The sequence below is a fragment of the Mus musculus genome, chromosome 2, assembly GCF_000001635.26.
Source record: "Mus musculus strain C57BL/6J chromosome 2, GRCm38.p6 C57BL/6J".
Lineage (NCBI taxonomy): Eukaryota > Metazoa > Chordata > Mammalia > Rodentia > Muridae > Mus > Mus musculus.
Window position 1 is genome coordinate 112,736,956 of NC_000068.7, and position 19,492 is coordinate 112,756,447.

Genomic DNA, 19,492 nt, shown 5'->3' on the forward strand with positions numbered 1-19,492 from the left:
CTTTGAGTTTGTTTATGTAGTGGATTACATTGATGGATTTCTGTACATTGAACCATCTCTACAACCCTGGGATGAAGCCTACTTGATTTTGGTGAATGATCATTTTGATGTGTTCTTGGATTTGGTTTGCGAGATTTTTATTGAGTATTTTTGCATCGATGATCATAAGGGAAATTGGTCTGAAGTTCTCTTTCTTTTTGTTGGGTCTTTGTATGGTTTTGGAATGACCATAATTGTGACTTCATAGAAGGAATTGTTTAGTGTTCCTTCTGTTTCGATTTTGTGGAATATTTGAAGAGTGTTGGTATTAGGTCTTCTTTGAAGGTCTGATAGAATTCTGCACTAAACCCAACTGGTTCTGGGCTTTTTTTGGTTGGGAAATTTTCAATGACTGCTTCTATTTCTTTTGGGGGTTATGGGACTGTTAAGATGGTTTATCTGATCCTGTTTTAACGTTGACACCTGGTACCTGTCTAGAAAATTGTTCATCTCATCCAGATTTTCCAATTTGGTTGAGTATAGGCTTTTATACTAGGATCTAGTGATTTTTAAAATTTCCTTGGTTCCCTTTTTTCATTTCTGATTTTATTAACTAAGATACTGCCTCTGGTTAGTCTGGCTAAGGGTTTATCTATCTTGTTGATTTTTTCAAAGAACCAGCTCCTGGTTTTGTTGATGCTTTGTATAGGTCTTTTTGTTTCTACTTGGTTGATTTCAGTCCAGAGTTTGATTATTTCCTGCTGTTTAGTCCTGTTGGATGTATTTACTTTTTTGTTTTGTTTTGTTCTAGCGCTTTCAGGTGTGCTGTCAAGGTGCTAGTGTGTGCTCTCTCCAGTTTCTTTTTAGAGACACTCAAGAGCTATGAGTTTTCCTCCTAGCCTTGCTTCCATTGTGTCCCATAAGTTTTGGTATGATGTACTTTCATTTTCATTAAATTCTATAAAGTCTTCAATCTCTTTGTTTTTTCCTTGATCAAGTTATGATTGAGTAGAGTGCTGTTCAGCTTCCATTTGTATGTGGGATTTCTTTCTTTTTTTTTTAATTTTTTTAATTAGGTATTTAGCTCATTTACATTTCCAATGCTATACCAAAAGTCCCCCATACCCACCCACTCCCACTCCCCTACCTGCCCACTCCCCCTTTTTGGCCCTGGCGTTCCCCTGTTCTGGGGCATATAAAGTTTGCGTGTCCAATGGGCCTCTCTTTCCAGTGATGGCCGACTAGGCCATCTTTTGGTACATATGCAGCTAGAGGCAAGAGCTCCGGAGTACTGGTTAGTTCATAATGTTGATCCACCTATAGGGTTGCAGATCCCTTTAGCTCCTTGGGTACTTTCTCTAGCTCCTCCATTGGGAGCCCTGTGATCCATCCATTAGCTGACTGTGAGCATCCACTTCTGTGTTTTCTAGGCCCCGGCATAGTCTCACAAGAGACAGCTACATCTGGGTCCTTTCGATAAAATCTTGCTAGTGTATGCAATGGTGTCAGCCTTTGGATGCTGATTATGGGGTGGATCCCTGGCTATGGCAGTCTCTACATGGTCCATCCTTTCATCTCAGCTCCAAACTTTGTCTCTGTAACTCCTTCCAAGGGTGTTTTGTTCCCACTTCTAAGGAGGGGCATAGTGTCCACACTTCAGTCTTCATTTTTCTTGAGTTTCATGTGTTTAGGAAATTGTATCTTATATCTTGGGTATCCTAGGTTTTGGGCTAATATCCACTTATCAGTGAGTTCATATTGTGTGAGTTCCTTTGTGAATGTGTAACCTCACTCAGGATGATGCCCTCCAGGTCCATCCATTTGGCTAGGAATTTCATAAATTCATTCTTTTTAATAGCTGAGTAGTACTCCATTGTGTAGATGTACCACATTTTCTGTATCCATTCCTCTGTTGAGGGGCATCTGGGTTCTTTCCAGCTTCTGGCTATTATAAATAAGGCTGCTATGAAGATAGTGGAGCATGTGTCCTTCTTACCAGTTGGGGCATCTTCTGGATATATGCCCAGGAGAGGTATTGCTGGATCCTCCGGTAGTACTATGTCCAATTTTCTGAGGAACCACCAGACTGATTTCCAGAGTGGTTGTACAAGCCTGCAATCCCACCAACAATGGAGGAGTGTTCCTCTTTCTCCACATCCTCGCCAGCATCTGCTGTTACCTGAATTTTTGATCTTAGCCATTCTGACTGGTGTGAGGTGGAATCTCAGGGTTGTTTTGATTTGCATTTCCCTGATGATTAAGGATGTTGAACATTTTTTCAGGTGCTTCTCTGCCATTCGGTATTCCTCAGGTGAGAATTCTTTGTTCAGTTCTGAGCCCCATTTTTTAATGGGGTTATTTGCTTTTCTGAAGTCCACCTTCTTGAGTTCTTTATATATGTTGGATATTAGTCCCCTATCTGATTTAGGATAGGTAAAGATCCTTTCCCAATCTGTTGGTGGTCTTTTTGTCTTACTGACGGTGTCTTTTGCCTTGCAGAAACTTTGGAGTTTCATTAGGTCCCATTTGTCAATTCTCGATCTTACATCACAAGCCATTGCTGTTCTGTTTAGGAATTTTTCCCCTGTGCCCATATCTTCAAGGCTTTTCCCCACTTTCTCCTCTATAAGTTTGAGTGTCTCTGGTTTTATGTGAAGTTCTTTGATCCATTTAGATTTGACCTTAGTACAAGGAGATAAGTATGGATCGATTCACATTCTTCTACATGATAACAACCAGTTGTGCCAGCACCAATTGTTGAAAATGCTGTCTTTCTTCCACTGGATGGTTTTAGCTCCCTTGTCGAAGATCAAGTGACCATAGGTGTGTGGGTTCATTTTTGGGTCTTCAATTCTATTCCATTGGTCTACTTGTCTGTCTCTATACCAGTACCATGCAGTTTTTACCACAATTGCTCTGTAGTAAAGCTTTAGGTCAGGCATGGTGATTCCACCAGAGGTTCTTTTATCCTTGAGAAGAGTTTTTGCTATCCTAGGTTTTTTGTTATTCCAGATGAATTTGCAAATTGCTCCTTCTAATTCGTTGAAGAATTGAGTTGGAATTTTGATGGGGATTGCATTGAATCTGTAGATTGCTTTTGGCAAGATAGCCATTTTTACAATGTTGATCCTGACAATCCATGAGCATGGGAGATCTTTCCATCTTCTGAGATCTTCTTTAATTTCTTTCTTCAGAGACTTGAAGTTTTTATCATACAGATCTTTCACTTCCTTAGTTAGAGTCACGCCGAGATATTTTATATTATTTGTGACTATTGAGAAGGGTGTTGTTTCCCTAATTTCTTTCTCAGCCTGTTTATTCTTTGTGTAGAGAAAGGCCATTGACTTGTTTGAGTTAATTTTATATCCAGCTACTTCACCGAAGCTGTTTATCAGGTTTAGGAGTTCTCTGGTGGAATTTTTAGGGTCACTTATATATACTATCATATCATCTGCAAAAAGTAATATTTTGACTTCCTCCTTTCCAATTTGTATCCCCTTGATCTCCTTTTGTTGTCGAATTGCTCTGGCTAATACTTCAAGTACTATGTTGAAAAGGTAGGGAGAAAGTGGGCAGCCTTGTCTAGTCCCTGATTTTAGTGGGATTGCTTCCAGCTTCTCTCCATTTACTTTGATGTTGGCTACTGGTTTGCTGTAGATTGCTTTTATCATGTTTAGGTATGGGCCTTGAATTCCTGATCTTTCCAGAACTTTTATCATGAATGGGTGTTGGATCTTGTCAAATGCTTTTTCTGCATCTAACGAGATGATCATGTGGTTTTTGTCTTTGAGTTTGTTTATATAATGGATTACATTGATGGATTTTCGTATATTAAACCATCCCTGCATCCCTGGAATAAAACCTACTTGGTCAGGATGGATGATTGCTTTAATGTGTTCTTGGATTCGGTTAGCGAGAATTTTATTGAGGATTTTTGCATCAATATTCATAAGAGAAATTGGTCTGAAGTTCTCTATCTTTGTTGGATCTTTCTGTGGTTTAGGTATCAGAGTAATAGTGGCTTCATAAAATGAGTTGGGTAGAGTACCTTCTACTTCTATCTTGTGAAAAAGTTTGTGCAGAACTGGAATTAGATCTTCTTTGAAGGTCTGATAGAACTCTGCACTAAACCCGTCTAGTCCTGGGCTTTTTTTGGCTGGGAGACTATTTATAACTGCTTCTATTTCTTTAGGGGATATGGGACTGTTTAGAAGGTCAACTTGATCCTGATTCAACTTTGGTACCTGGTATCTGTCCAGAAATTTGTCCATTTCGTCCAGGTTTTCCAGTTTTGTTGAGTATAGCCTTTTGTAGAAGGATCTGATGGTGTTTTGGATTTCTTCAGGATCTGTTGTTATGTCTCCCTTTTCAGTTCTGATTTTGTTAATTAGGATTTTGTCCCTGTGCCCTTTAGTGAGTCTAGCTAAGGGTTTATCTATCTTGTTGATTTTCTCAAAGAACCAACTCCTCGTTTGGTTAATTCTTTGAATAGTTCTTCTTGTTTCCACTTGGTTGATTTCACCCCTGAGTTTGATTATTTCCTGCCGTCTACTCCTCTTGGGTGAATTTGCTTCCTTTTTTTCTAGAGCTTTTAGATGTGTTGTCAAGCTGCTAGTATGTGCTCTCTCCCGTTTCTTCTTGGAGGCACTCAGAGCTATGAGTTTCCCTCTTAGAAATGCTTTCATTGTGTCCCAAAGGTTTGGGTATGTTGTGGCTTCATTTTCATTAAACTCTAAAAAGTCTTTAATTTCTTTCTTTATTCCTTCCTTGACTAAGGTATCATTGAGAAGAGTGTTGTTCAGTTTCCACTGTATGTGGGATTTCTATTGTTTTTGTTGTTATTGAAGACCAGCCTTTGTCCATGGTAATCTGATAGGGTGCATGGGATTGCTTCAATTTTCTTGCATCTGTTGAGGCCTCTTTTGTGACCAATTACATGGTCAATTTTGGAGAAGGTTCCACGAGGTGCTAAGAAAATGGTATATTCTTTTGCTTTAGGATGAAATGTTCTACAGATATCTGTTAAATCCATTTTGTTCATAACTTCTGTTAGTTTCACTTTGTCTCTGTTTAGTTTCTGTTTCCATAATCGGTCCATTGTTGAGAGTGGGGTATTAAAGTCGCCTACTATTACTGTGTGAGGTTCAATGTGTGCTTTAAGCTTTAGTAAAGTTTCTTTTATGAATGTGGGTACCCTTGCATTTGCAGCGTTGATGTTCAGAATCGAGTTTATCTTGGTAGATTTTTCCTTTGATGAGTATGAAGAGTGTTCTTCCTTATCTTGTATGATAACTTTTGGTTGAAAGTCAACTTTATTTGATATTAGAATGACTACTCCAGCTTGTTTCTTGGGACCATTTGCTTGGAAAATTTTTTTCCAGTCTTTTACTCTGAGGTAGTATCTGTCTTTGTCACTAAGATGTGTTTCCTGTATGCCGGAAAATGCTGGATCCTATTTACGTTATCCAGTCAGTTAGTTCGTGTCTTTTTATTGGTGAATTGAGTCCATTGATGTTAAGAGATATTAAGGAAAAGTGACTTTTGCTTCCTGTTATTTTTATTGATAGAGGTGGAATTGTTTGTGTGCCTATCTTCTTTTGAGTTTGTTGAAAGAAGATTACTTTCTTGCTTTTTGTAGTGTGTAGTCTCCCTCCTTGTGTTGGTGTTTTCCATTTTTATCCTTTGTAGGGCTGGATTCATGAAAAGATATTGTGTAAATTTCGTTTTGTCATGGAATATCTTGTTTTCTCTACCTATGGTAATTTTGTTGGTTATAGTAGCCTGGGCTGGCATTTGTGTTCTCTTAAGGTTTGTATGACATCTGCCCAGGGTCTTTTGGCTTTTGGGGTCTCTGGTAAGAAGTCTGGTGTAATCCTGATACATCTGCCTTTATATATTACTTAACCCTTTTCCCTTACTGCTTTTAATGTTCTTTTTGTTTGTTTGTTTTGTGCATTTGGTGTTTTGATTATGGTGACAGGCAGAATTTCTTTTCTGGTCTAATCTATTTGGAGTTCTGTAGGCTTCTTGTATGTTCATGGGCAATGTTTCTTTAGGTTAGGGATGTTTTCTTCTGTAATTTTGTTGAAGATATTGACTGGCCCTTTAAGTTGGGAATCTTTGCTCTCTTCTATACCTATTATTTTTAGGTTTGGTGTTCTCATTGTGTCCTGGATTTCCTGAATGTTTTGTATTAGGATCTTTTTGCTTCTTGCATTTTCTTTGACTGTTACATCAATGTTTTGTATGGTATCTTCTGCACCTCAGATTCTCTTGTCTATCTCTTGCATTCTGTTGGTGATGCTCACATCTATGACACTTATCTCTTTCCTCAGTTTTCTATCTCCAGGGTTGTTTCCCTTTTTTAATTTATTTATTGTTTCTATATTTATTTTTTGATCCTGGATGGTTTTGTTCAATTCCTTCATCTATTTGGTTATGTTTTCCTGTAATTCTTTAAGGGATTTTTGTGTTTTCTCTTTAAGGGTTTCTACCTGTTTACCTGTGTTCTCCTTTATTTCTTTAAGAGAGTTATTTATGTCTTTCTTAAAGTCTTCTATCATCATCATGAGAAGTGATTTTAAATCTGAATCTTGCTTTTCCAGTGTGATGGGTTATCTAGGATTTCCTATGGTAGGAGAACTGAGTTCTGATGATGCCAAATAATCTTGGTTTCTGTTGCTTATGTTCTTGTGCTTGCCTCTGGCCATCTTGTTATCTCTAATGCTACCTGCCCTTGCTGTATCTGATTGGGATCTGCCCCTCCTGTAACCCTGGTTGAGTCCGAACTCCTCAGAGTCCAGCTCTCTCTGTGATTCTGTGATTATAGGATCCTGTGATCCTGAGATCCTAGGTGTGTCAGAGCACCTGGGAGTCAAGCTTTCTCTGGGTATTGTGGAAATGGGTACAGAACTAGCACCCAATGTCTGCTCAGGGAACTGGCTCAGACCTGAAGGAACCTGTGCCACTGGCTGGGCAGGGTTCCTATGTCCCTGGATCCTGCTGGATGCAGTTACTCCCTGGTGTTGGGGCATATGTTGTTACCTTCTCACCTATGATCTTATGATCCTGGGTATGTTAGAATGCCTGGGAGTCAAGCTTCCTCTGGGTGTTGTAGGACTGGGTGAGGAGCTAGTACCCAAGGTCTGCTCAGGGCACTGACTCAGACTGGAAGGACGCTGTTATCTTTTATTAGTCTATGGTCTCCCTTAGTTGGGTCCTTGGGAACTAGGAAGCTACTATCATTATCATGATCATCATCATCATTAACATCATTGTTGTTATTGATTGTTGTTTGTATTTCTGACATCTTTCTGTGCTCCACTTAAAGTTCTCACTGTGGAGTCTTTTGCCAGCTGAACTATACTTCATCAATTGTAGTTAGGAAGGCCTTGTGCACCTAGGAAGGAGCCCTGGAGATGTTTCCAATTATGCTGTCAATTGAGTACACCCAGGGTCACTGTGATAGCAGTCCACATGTGTGTGTAATACTCTTGGGAGGAGATTCTATGAACTATTCCACAAAATAGAAACAGAAGAAACACTGCCAAACTCATTTTATGAGGCTACAGTCACCTTGATACCTAATCCACACCAAGATTCAACAAAAGAAAGAGAACTTCAGATCAATTACTCTTATGAATATTGATGCAAACCAAATCCAGAAACACATCAAAAACATCATCTATAGTGATCAAATAGGCATCATCCTAGGGATACAGGGATTGTTCAGTATACAAAAGTCTATCAGTTGGAACACAGGGCCCCCAATGGAGGAGCTAGAGAAAGTACCCAAGGAGCTGAAGGGGTCTGTAACCCTATAGGAGGAACAGCAATATGAACTAACCAGTACCCCCTGAGCTCGTGTCTCTAGCTGCATATGTAGCAGAAGATGGCCTAGTTGGCTATCACTGGGAGGAGAGGCCTTTGGTCTTGCAAAGATTATATGCCCCCATACAGGGAAATGCCAGGTCCAGGAAGCTGGAGTGGGTGGGTTGGGGAGCAGGGTGGAGGGAGGGTATAAGGGACTTTCGGGATACCATTTGAATTGTAAATGAAGAAAATATCTAATAAAAATTGTTTAAATAATAAACAAACAAACAAACCCAAAAGTCCATCAATGTAATCTATATTATAAACAAACTGAAGGAAAAAAAATCACATGATTATCTTACTAGATGCTGAAAAAGCCTTTGACAAATCCCAACACCCCTTTATGTTAAAAGTTTTAGAGAGATCAGAGATAAAAGGCACATACTTAAACATAATCAAAGCAATACACAGCAAGTCAATAGTCAACATAAAGCTAAATGGAGAGAAATGTAAAGTAATTCCACTAACATCAGAGACAAGACAAGGTTTTCCACTCTCTCCCTATTCTTTATAATACTTGAAGTTCTAGCCAGAGAAACAAGACAACTAAAGGAGATCAAGGGGATACAAATTGGAAAGGAAGAAGTCAAAGTATTGCTAATTTCGAATGATATGGTAAGCAACCCCAAAAATTCTACCCAGAGAACTTCTATAGCTGATAAACAACTTGAGAAATGTGGTTGGATAGAAACTTAACTCAAATAAATCAGTAGCCCATCTTTATACAAATGATAAACTGGCCAAGAAAGAAATTTGGGGAGCAATACCCTTCACAATAGCCACAAGGAATATAAAGTATCTTGGTGTAACTCTAACCAAGCAAGTGAAAGATCTGTATAACAAGAACTTCAAGTCTCTGAAGAAAGAAACTGAAGAAAATATTAGAAGATGGAAAGATGTCCCATGCTCATGGATAGGTATGATTAACAGTGAAAAACAGCCATCTTACCAAAAGCAAATTGTAGATCCATATTCCAACAAAAAATTTTAAAGACATTGAAAGAGCAATTCTTAACTTCACGTGGAAAAAAACAATAAACTTAGGATAGCCAAAACAATTCTGAACAATAAAAGAACTTTGGGAGGAATTACTATCCCTGACCTCAAACAGTACTACAGAGCAATAATAATAAAGCAAAAACAAAAACAAAAAAACCTGCATGGTATTGGTACAGAATCAGATATGTTGATTAGTGGAATCAAATAAAATACCCAGAAATAAACCCACACACTTATGGACACTTGATTTTTGATAAAGAAGCCAAAACCATACAATGGAAAAAAGAAAGCATCTTCAATAAATGGTGATAGTCTAAGTGGATGTCTACATGTAGAAGAATGAAAATAGATCCATATTTATCACCCTGCACAAAATTCAAGTCCAAGGGGATCAAGAACCTTAACATAAAACCAGACACACTTAATATGATAGAAGAAAAAGTGGTAAATAACCCTTGAACACATTGGTACAGGAGACAATTTCCTGAACAGAACATCAGTGGCTTAGGCTCTAAGATCAACAGTTGATAAATGGGACCTCATGAAACTGCAAAGTTTCTGTAAGGCAAAGGCCACTGTCAATAGGGCAAAACATCAGCCTATATCTTCACCAAACCTACATGTGACAGAGGGCTAATATCCAAATTTATAAAGAACTCAAGAAGTTAAACACCAACAACCCATACAACCCAATTAAAAAATGGGGCACAGAGATAAACAGAGAGGAATCTCAAATGGCCAAGAAGCACTTAAATAAATGTTCAAAGTCCTTAGTCATTATGGAAATATAAATCCAAACAACTCTGAGATTCTATCTTATTCAGGTTAGAATGACTAATATCAAAAACTCAACCACACGTTGGAGAAAGGGGAACACTCCTCCATTGCTGGTGGGAGTGCAAACTTGTACAACTACTTTGGAAATCAATTTGGCAGTTTCTTAGAAAACTCAAGTTCTACCTCAAGACCCACCTATTCCACTCCTGGGCATATACCTAAATGATGCTCCAACATCCCACAAAGACACTTGCTCAACTATGTTCATAGCAGCTTTATTTGTAACAGCCAGAAACTGGAAACAACTTAGATGTCCCTCAACTGAAGAATGGATAAAGAAAATGTGGTAATCCACACAATGGAATACTATTCAGTTATAAAAAACAAAGACATTATGAATTCTGCAGGCAAATGGATGGATCTTGAAAGTATTATCCTGAGTGAGGTGACCCAGTCCCAAAAGGACATGCACAGTATGTATTCACTTATAAGTGGTTATTACCCATAAAATACAGGATGCCCATGTTACACTTCACAGACCCAAGGAGGCTGGGCAGAAAGGAGGGCACAAACAGAGATGTTTGAGTCTCACTTGGAAGGGAGAGTAGAATGGTCATGGAAGGTGGGTGGAGGGAAGGAACTGGGTGGGAAAAGGGATCATGAGGGGACTAGGGTTTCAGGGTCGGGTGTGGGGAGGAGCAGTAGGGATGACCATGAGAATGAATGGAAATCTGTACCCGATGGGGAGGGTATTGGGGGGATGGGGGACATCTCCAGGAAGAGACAGAGACCTGGGATAGGGGAGGTGCCTAAGAACCAATGAGGGTGTCCTTAGCTATGATTCATACCATGGGGTATATGAAGCCTGGGGAGGCTGTGTTGTGTGGCCTGGGAGGAACCCTGATGGAGTGATAGGGACACCAACCAACCTACAAAATGTTTGATCCCAAACTTATTCTGTCTACAAGAAATGCATGGATTGGGGATGGACCAGAGACTGAGGGAACAACCAACCAATAACTGGCCCAATTTGAGCATATTGATCGTACTCTGTTATGCTTGCAAACATGGCTGTCCTCTGAGAAGTTGGACCAACCAATTGAATCAGACAGACTCTTATTAAAGAATAGGAGGAAAGCTTTCATCCCCTAAGGAGATAGGGACTCCACAAGCAGACCAACAGAATCAACTAACCTGGACCCTTGAGTCTCTCAGAGACTTAATCACCAACCAAAGAACATACATGGGCTGGACCTGGGTCTCTCTGCAAATATGTAGCAGATAATCAGCTTGGTCTTCATGTGGGTCCCGAACAACTGGAGCGGAGGCTATCTCAAAAGCTGTTGCCTGTATGTAGGATATGTTCTTCTAGCTGGGCTGCCTTGCCTGGTTCTAGTAGGAGAGGAAGCACATAGACTTCCAGAGACTTGATGTGCCAGGGTGGGGAGATACCCAGGAGGGACCCCACCTGCTCAGAGGAGAAGAGGAAAGGAGATGGGGAAGGATTGTGGAAGGGTTGACCAGGAGGGAGGCAGTGAGCAGGATGTAAAGTGAATACATTTTTAAAAATGCATGAGATTCACATGCATGTAGATAAAATACATATGCAGATCATATGTATATATTATGTATGGTATGTGCACACATATATATTTATGTGTTTATATATGTATATCTGTATATATATATATACACAGATATACATATATATATATATATATATGTATATGATAGACGAGAAAGAATGAAGGATTCAATAAAAAGGAATGTGTCAGACGCCAAGGCAAGAAAATTGCTAGTTTCAGACTAGCCTGGGATGGGCTGTGGAGCTGGACCTTTAATCCTATTATTTTGGAGGCAGAAACAGGCAGATTTTTGTGAGCTGGGGGCCATCTGACTTACACAGTGAATTCTAGGCCAGCCAGGGCTACATAGCAAGACACATGAAACAGATGAACCAGAAAATAACTCCCCTAGTCCCTTAAACAAACAAACAAAATCAAAGGAATAAAGAGTAAAAGAAAAGAAGGAAAGAAAGAAGAAAAGAGTCTGCTGGGATGAACATGCTCAGTGTAAACACAACTGCTTCTGTGGGAGACACCAGCTCACAGATGGATTTGGAAGCTATTTGCAAGGCTGATCAGCTTGCGGTTGTATTCCAGCCATGACAAATGGTGCCTGGTTGAACAAATGTTACATTTCCATGAATTAATAGTCTAAGATCAACAGATGAAGAAAACAGACACACCTGCCCTCTGTTGGATTATCTGAATGTCTTGCATGGCCCTTCATTTTCCTAGCTACATGTGGAACACACTAGTTCAACCTGAAGGCATAAGATCTTGGGATCAGTACCTGGTCCCAAAGTATCCTGTTCTGGCAGGATGGGGTTTCTCCTGTCTTGAGTGGGGCTAGGTGATCACAGCAAAGAAGTGGCATGTGAAAGTGGCATACTTACTCAAGTGGACAGTGACTCTCGTATATGAAAAATTAATTTCAGTGCCTGATCATGCAGTGTTAAGTAAATGGTAGGCAAATCTTCAAGCTGAATATACTCTCAAAGAGTGTGATAGTTAATGGCTGAGCTCTTATTCAGTATGATGTGCATGTTCATTGTCAACGGAGAGTATTCAGACTTTCACTATCCTCCGTAGAGCTTTGCTATTTAGAAGTCTAATCCACATGTGGCCAAGCAGGAAGAATCTGAAGCATGCTAGACAGCACCTTTCAGCCTCATTATGAAGGTTTCCTTGTGTTGAGGTCTGTGAAGGAACTCCTACTTTGTGTCTAGAGGAGTGTTAGGCTGGTTTGTGTGTGCATGTATGTGTATGTGCATGTGTATTTGTGTGTGTGTGTACATGTGCATGTGTGTGTACATGTGCACGCCTGTGCATCTGGCAGAGAATGATGTCTGGTGTTCAATCAGTCTCTACCTTATTCCTGTAGACACAGTGTCTCTCACTGAGGAGCTAGGTTGGTGACCAGAAAGCTCCAGTGATTCTCCTGTCTTAGCTCCCTATAACGCCTTCCTTCCAAGGCAAGTCTTATAAAGGACAACATTTAATTGGGGCTGGCTTACAGGTTCAGAGGTTCAGTCCATTATCATGACCACAACTAGGCAGGCATGGTATAGGCAGAGCTAAGAGTTTTACATCTTCATCTGAAGGCTGCGAGTGGGAAGATCAGCTTCCAGGCAGCTAGGATGAGGGTCTTAAAGCCCACACCCACAGAGACATATACCCCATCAAGGCCACACCTACTCTAACAGGGCCATACCTTCTACAAGTGCCACTCCCTGGGCTGAGCATGTGCAAGCCATCACAAGCAGCAAATGCCCTTACCCAGTGAGCCACCCCTTCAGCTCTGGGGCTGATACTTCTGAACCAACATTTATCCAATCCTGTAGTTCTAGCTTTCAAATTTCAGATTGTTCACACTAGGACTTGTAAGATCTGAGCTTTAAAAATTTAATCTTGCAAGCTTGATAAGGAAGTGACTGGAAGTAGTATGTGCCTTAGTGTTTCATGTTTAATTTTTAAGTTTCAGGAGGACCTTGGCCATCTTTCTCAACATTATTTCACGGCAATTAACCTGTGTATATATGTATTTCACAAACCCCATGAACACTCCAAAGAGTGCAATTCCATTCATTTCTGAAATCACTAAGATATATACAATTATAAAAATTTTCAAATCAAGATACTAATCAAGGCTCTGAATTACTAATCATCACATTATGCATCATTTCCACAAAGAACTTGTCATTTAGTCCCCAGGTAGCCGATATCTTAAATATGTGCTAATATTGTTATATTAGCACTGAGAATGGCAGTCTGAACAAGTATCCTTCTAGGGTCCATGTATAAGAAGCTGTCTCTAGGGCACTGCTACTGAGAGGTTAAGGACCCTTGGAGGATGGAGCTAAGTGTGAGGTTTTGAGTCAATGGGGTATGACCTTTTAGGAGGTTTTAGAATCCTGTCATTTTTGCCTTCTGGCCATGAGTTGAGCAGTTTGCCTCACAGTGAGCTCCTCATCACTGCTTTCTAGATCCCTCACCATGGGATGAAAGAAAGGTGTCTACTGGATTTAAACTTCAGAACTATGGGCTAAGTAAACCTTTTAGCTTTACGTATCTCAGGCATGTTGTTACAGGAACTCAAAGCTGACTACCACAGCGGCCCTCTCTTGATTTCACAGACTTACCTGGCCACCATTTCTTTCTCTTTATGGGAAGCATACCCACTGCTGCTGAGCGGCTTCAGAGGAGACGACAGGAAATACAGGCGGTGGTTGGTGAAGTACTGGTCGACCAGTGGGAGGAGAACCTGGATGCCATCGAACGTCACTTTTAAAGTAGCTGATCAAAGTCTATCTGACAGTTCCTTTTAAAGAATTCATTCTTGGTGAACAAAGGCATCACAACACTGGCTGTGGATTTCCAGGGAATTCTACTCTTGGTCTCACTTTGCATTATTATTATTTATTATTATTATTATTATTATTATTATTATTATTATTATATTCTGTGCTATTAACAAGAAGTGTTGGAGTTATGCAAAAGAAAAGACTACTAATAAATACACTTGCATAAGGACCCAATTTCAAGGAAATATCTGGGAAAACTCAGACTTCCTTCTTGGCCATCACATCAACACCTGCACTCCAGGTATGGCTGAGCCCTCAACCTAAGCATCTGTCTCTGCTTCTTATGACAAAGATACTGAAAGACACTTGGTCCCTCTGAACAGGGTTTTGTGGATAACATTCATTGGTACCCAAATGCATTCTCTCCTTTTTAGTCACAGAACAGCTGGTTTTAGTGAGACAGGGCTGCGGAGCTTGCTTGGCTTCCTTTGTAGCTGGAGTAAATTAAAATGTCTCGCTGGTGGCACTAAGTTAGAATGTCAGAAAAGTAGCAGCTTGCTTGCCCCTCTCTTTGCTTTACACACCAGTTTCCCACAGATGCGGTACAATTGAGCTTGTTTGGAGCACACTAGCAAGAAGCACCCTGTTACAGATGGTGCAGAACGAGGCAGGAGGATCCCTAAGCTACAGTATGGAGCTGAGCAGGCTGCATACTTCCTCGGAACTCCTACCTGCTCTGCTTCTGTTTTACAACAAGCAAATTCATCTCTGTCTCCCTGAAAGCTTTTGGACTAGATCCTGAGTGAAGGAGAAATACTTACTTTGGCAAAGAATTTGATCTCCTGGTCATGGGGAGACTTTTCTGTCTTCCCACTGCTGACAATGGCTTCTGCAAAGACAGGAGTAACAAACCTCAGTCAGAGAAAACAAACAAACAAACAAACAAACAGATAAACAACCACAGTATTTTTAGAAGCAGAGCAGCTTTTCAAAAAGTCAAGGAGCAAGCCTAGTTGCTTTCATAAAATAACATCTTTCGAAGCATGTTGAGATGGTGCTAGTTGGGCATGTGTCATGTCAACTCTCTCACAGCTGTCTCACTATACCCTTTTCTGAAGCAGCTTCAGTGATGTCCATAGTCACAAAGTGTGGGAAAAGTTAATGAGATGAGTTACTTTGTCAAACAACACAAGAGCTGATCAAATCCAGCAGAGAAGCCAAGGTGGGGTGGGGGATAAATCTCAGCCACTATTCTCCACCCAAATTATATGTCTCTGTGGATCACAAACATCGATGACATAAGAAGATCACTCCTGAGGCTGGAGAGATGGTCCAGTAATTAAGAGCACTGGCTGCTCTTTCAGAGGTTTCAGGTTCAATTCCCAGCAACCACATGATGGCTCACAATCATCTGTAACAAGATCCAGTGCCCTCTTCTGGTATGTCTGAAGACAGTTATAGAATACTCATGGAAATAAATAAATCTTAAAGAAAAAGAAAAAGAAGATGAAGGAGAAGGAGAAGGAGAAGGAGAAGGAGAAAGGAGAAGGGAGAAGGAGAAAGGAGAAGGGAGAAGGGAGAAAGAAGGGAGAAGGGAGAAGGGAGAAAGAAGGGAGAAGGGAGAAGGGAGAAGGGAGAAGGGAGAAAGAAGGGAGAAGGGAGAAGGGAGAAGGGAGAAGGGAGAAGGAGAAGGGAGAAGGGAGAAGGGAGAAGGGAGAAGGGAGAAGAAGAAGAAGAAGAAGAAGAAGAAGAAGAAGAAGAAGAAGAAGAAGAAGAAGAAGAAGAAGAAGAAGAACAAGAAGAGGAGGGAGAAGGGAGAAGGGAGAAGAAGAAGAAGAAGAAGGAGAAGGAGAAGGAGGAGGAGGAGGAGAAGGAGGAGGAGGAGGAGAAGGAGGAGAAGGAGGAGGAGGAGGAAGAAGAAGAAGAAGAAGAAGAAGAAGAAGGAGGAGGAGGAGGAGGAGGAGGAGGAGGAGGAGGAGGAGGAGGAGGAGGAGGAGGAGGAGGAGGAGAAGAAGAAGATCACTCGTAATACCAAATTCTTTCCTGGTATTTTGCTGTTCCACTTACCCAAGTGAGCAATAAACTCTTGAGCAGCGTCAACATACTTCAGGATCTTCTTCAAAAACTTGTAGGCAAATCTCTTCTCCATGGAGGAGGCATCCAGCTCCAAGTCCTTCATGCCTCTAGATTGAACAGAGATGGAACCCCCAGAAGTAGCAGGGAAAAATCACGTGACTTTGGTGCACCACCCATCCTTCCCACGCTGCTGAATCTAATTTTCAGTGTGGACAGCTGCTGTTAGTGGCTCATCATCTGACTGACTTGTGCATTTGGACTTGACTGTGTGGGCACACAACACTTCTGCTACAGTAATTTCTCAGCAGAGTCTTCAGAGAGAGCTTTATAATTATTACTAAAAGATACTGAGGTGGAAGTCAGGGACGGTGACAAATATTCCTCATATGTTTGACCTGATGCTGGCCATAAATGGATGTGAACAAATTATAAATTGGGTGGAATGAAGGAAGCAATATGTTATTGTCACGTTTCAAGCCTGGGACAAAGGGCTGAGCTGCCTGTTTAACATTATCAAAGCAGATCTGGCCTCCGGGTTCTCCCAGCATCTCTCAGTCCCTACCTGTTACAGGGTGTGTTTGCCATACCCCACCTTCTACCTGAAACTCTCCAGCCCAGGAGCTGGGCTGTCCTTCCCCCAATGGCTCTTGCCTATATAACCCAGCCATTTTGGTTACACTACCCCGGTCTTTTGCTTTTCCTCCCCTTGGTCTCTTGCCCTTTTGACTACTGCTTCTGGTTGTCTTCTCTCCCTCTTGTTTATAGTAAAGGAGAAATTTTCTTTTCTGCGAGTAAGGAATTTTATCAGCAAATTACACTCCACATTCTTCTTAGTGCTAGAAAGAGGATTAAAGCCGGGCAGGGAGTCTTTCTCAACAGCTTCCCTGGAGGCTGTCTCCTGCAGCATGACCTTTCCCACCCGACAATGCGACAAATACGTTTCTTTGTCATTTTCTTCCTATGAACTACAATAGAAATATTTGTATAGTTTTTATTTACTTGGCATTAGCTAGCAAAAATCTATAGGAAATTTAAAAAGAGAAATATCTTGCTTGTCAACTACTTCTTCGAAGGGGAATGAGTGTATCAGAGCAGGGTCTCTACTTGGTTTCTCCTCCTATAAAGAAGCTAGCAAGCACAATGCTCTGGAGCTCGCCACAGACATCTGATCAAAGACTTAGGTGGTCCAAGCCAACTCGATAGAAAACATTCATCCATGTGTGATAGAGTGTCTTAGGATATCTCGATGTGTTGCTCCTCCCTAGAGGAGCTGTAGCTTCAGAAGAATCAGTTCCTGTGCCTCAGAGGAGGCTTCTGTTGGTTGTGCTTGCTGCTGTTATTATTATGTAGTTTAACAAGGCATAAAACAATCAGATCAAAGTGTGGAAGAGCTGTGGGTTCTATGAAAACCAAGCGGCTATTTCACAAAGATCGTCAGCTGCAAATTTATAGATATAGTTTTGAATTAAGGATAAGTAAGGGATAGGGGAGAAATCTAAAAAATAATCTAGCATATCAAACCTTGTTTTGCTTGTGCCTCAAATTCTTATTCCTCTTTAAAGGCAGCTAAATTCTAAAGCTTCCTGGGTGTATTATGAATATGGTTTATCACTCCAATTGCTGGAGAATATATTAAGAAAAAGCTTTGACCTCTAACATTATGTTTGTGAGTGCATGTACATGTGTTTATTATAAGCCCATTCAAAAGTTTCAAGCACTGTCTTTAATCTAGTGGCTTTTGTGGCTGGGTGATTAAGTACCCAGTGGGGAGATCGAGCTCACATCACCTCTGCCCACTAATACCACATGGAAGATGACTTACCTAGAAACTAGAATGCCATTCACTTGGAGGAATTTGAACAGGTCCTGGGCCTTCTCTCGATCCCTGAACTTTTCCTTGGCAGTCAAGGTGTCATATGGTACCAAAAGCGGGTGGCTGCCACCACCTAAAGTAAGATGAGAGATAAACACAGACAGTGTCTTTCTTTGTACTTCTGGGAAAACGGAGCTACTACCGCCCCACTTCCCTTTCCCCACGGGATGCCCCAGAACAAGCTCACCCTTGCTTTCCAGCTCCAGCTTCTTCTTCTTGGCCCAGATATTGTGATAGTTCTCAGCCACCACCTCCACCATTCCCTGTGCCCCAGCCCGGAGACATAGAGAGAAAGCAAGCAAGAAAAATGGCTTCCTATTTTCCTGGTTCTGGAAAAGCTCCACCAGATGCCATCTTCCCGCTGCCGGAGGCCTACCTTTATTGATTAGTCTGTGTGACACAGCTCATTAGATTTTGTCATCCCAAACACAGAAAACCCTTTTAGATTCTGCCCTTCCTTTGCAACTCATTATCCTGGCAGTTGAGGGCATCCATGAGAAACACGCATTCCTGCCAAAGCTACTAGCACCTCCTTTAGCTTAGTATTATACTTCTTACCCAAGATAGGGAGCTGGCTAGGAGAAGTCAAGCCAAAGCTAAGAATCTATGAAAATCTTTACCTCAACAGATTTTTTTTTTAAAGAAAAATCACACCTTGCTGAAAACTACTGTCATTGGGATTTATCAAATAAAATGAATCTTTCTATGAAGCTTATACAGCTTTGACCTAGAGCAAAGAAAAAATAAAAAACAAAGCAAAACTCCCCTTAAGCTCCCAAGGAGCTGGTCTATTGGCTTCTTCCCCAGGCTAGAGCAGACACCACAGACACCAATCTGTGCAGAAAGGAAGGAGTGGAGGGAAGGACCTCAAACCTTTTAGGTACATCTTTCTGGTTTTTATCTTTTCCAGGTCCTATAGTGATTGTTTTCTTGCACCATTGTGGAGAAACTGAGCAGATCCACCATGGCACGTGCAGGGTGTCCTTATGGCTACTGAGACTGACAAGGACCAGGCAAGCGTTTCCATCCAGGTGCTGCATTGCACCAACTGTCTCTTATTTTATTTTGGAAGTTTGGCATGAAGACCTTGCTGTTTACCCTTCCTTTTATGGAGTCAGCACCCTTTATGGTACTCTTGGAAGCACAGCTTCCTCTTCTTAGATGACTGGTTAATTCTCTAGTGTTTCCCTCACAGCCTAGGCACACCACAGCCCTCTTTAGGTTTAATATCATAGTTGTGATATGTTCTAGGCACAATCTCTGCTTTTCCCCTTTAACTCTTCAGAGGGTAGCATGCCCTGTACTAGAAAGGTCTTGAAAGCACAGCCATTCTGCATCTAGGTTGGCACTGACCTGAAGCTCCCTGGACAGCACAACATTTGAGAGATCCAGAGGGGCGGGGCTGTAACTATTGCCCTAGGACAAAAGAACCAGAGTTACTAGGTTTGCCATTGTTTTCCTTTTTCCCACCAGCCTCCATAAACACATAGCCACCCTAAGCCCCACCTTTCACCTTAGGTGGTCCCATAGTCGTACCCCAGTGAGAGCTT

At 41.1% G+C, this 19,492-nt stretch overlaps 1 protein-coding gene across 9 annotated transcripts in view; it reads right to left on the reverse strand.

Moving 5' to 3' along the window:
* Ryr3 (ryanodine receptor 3) overlaps window positions 1-19,492 on the reverse strand; it is a 586,052-nt gene that overhangs the window by 105,602 nt on the left and 460,958 nt on the right. For all 9 annotated transcript variants that reach the window (XR_003951556.1, XM_017316705.2, XM_017316711.2 and 6 more), the window contains 6 exons: window positions 19,296-19,358; window positions 18,130-18,205; window positions 17,892-18,015; window positions 16,061-16,176; window positions 14,815-14,882; window positions 13,832-13,953 (listed from right to left, as the gene is read on the reverse strand). Coding sequence is in view for 8 of the 9 variants with exons in the window: in XM_017316705.2 (XP_017172194.1) it covers window positions 13,832-13,953; window positions 14,815-14,882; window positions 16,061-16,176; window positions 17,892-18,015; window positions 18,130-18,205; window positions 19,296-19,358 (569 nt within the window). In the remaining variant the exon portion in view is untranslated. The remainder of the gene's footprint in view (window positions 1-13,831; window positions 13,954-14,814; window positions 14,883-16,060; window positions 16,177-17,891; window positions 18,016-18,129; window positions 18,206-19,295; window positions 19,359-19,492) is intronic.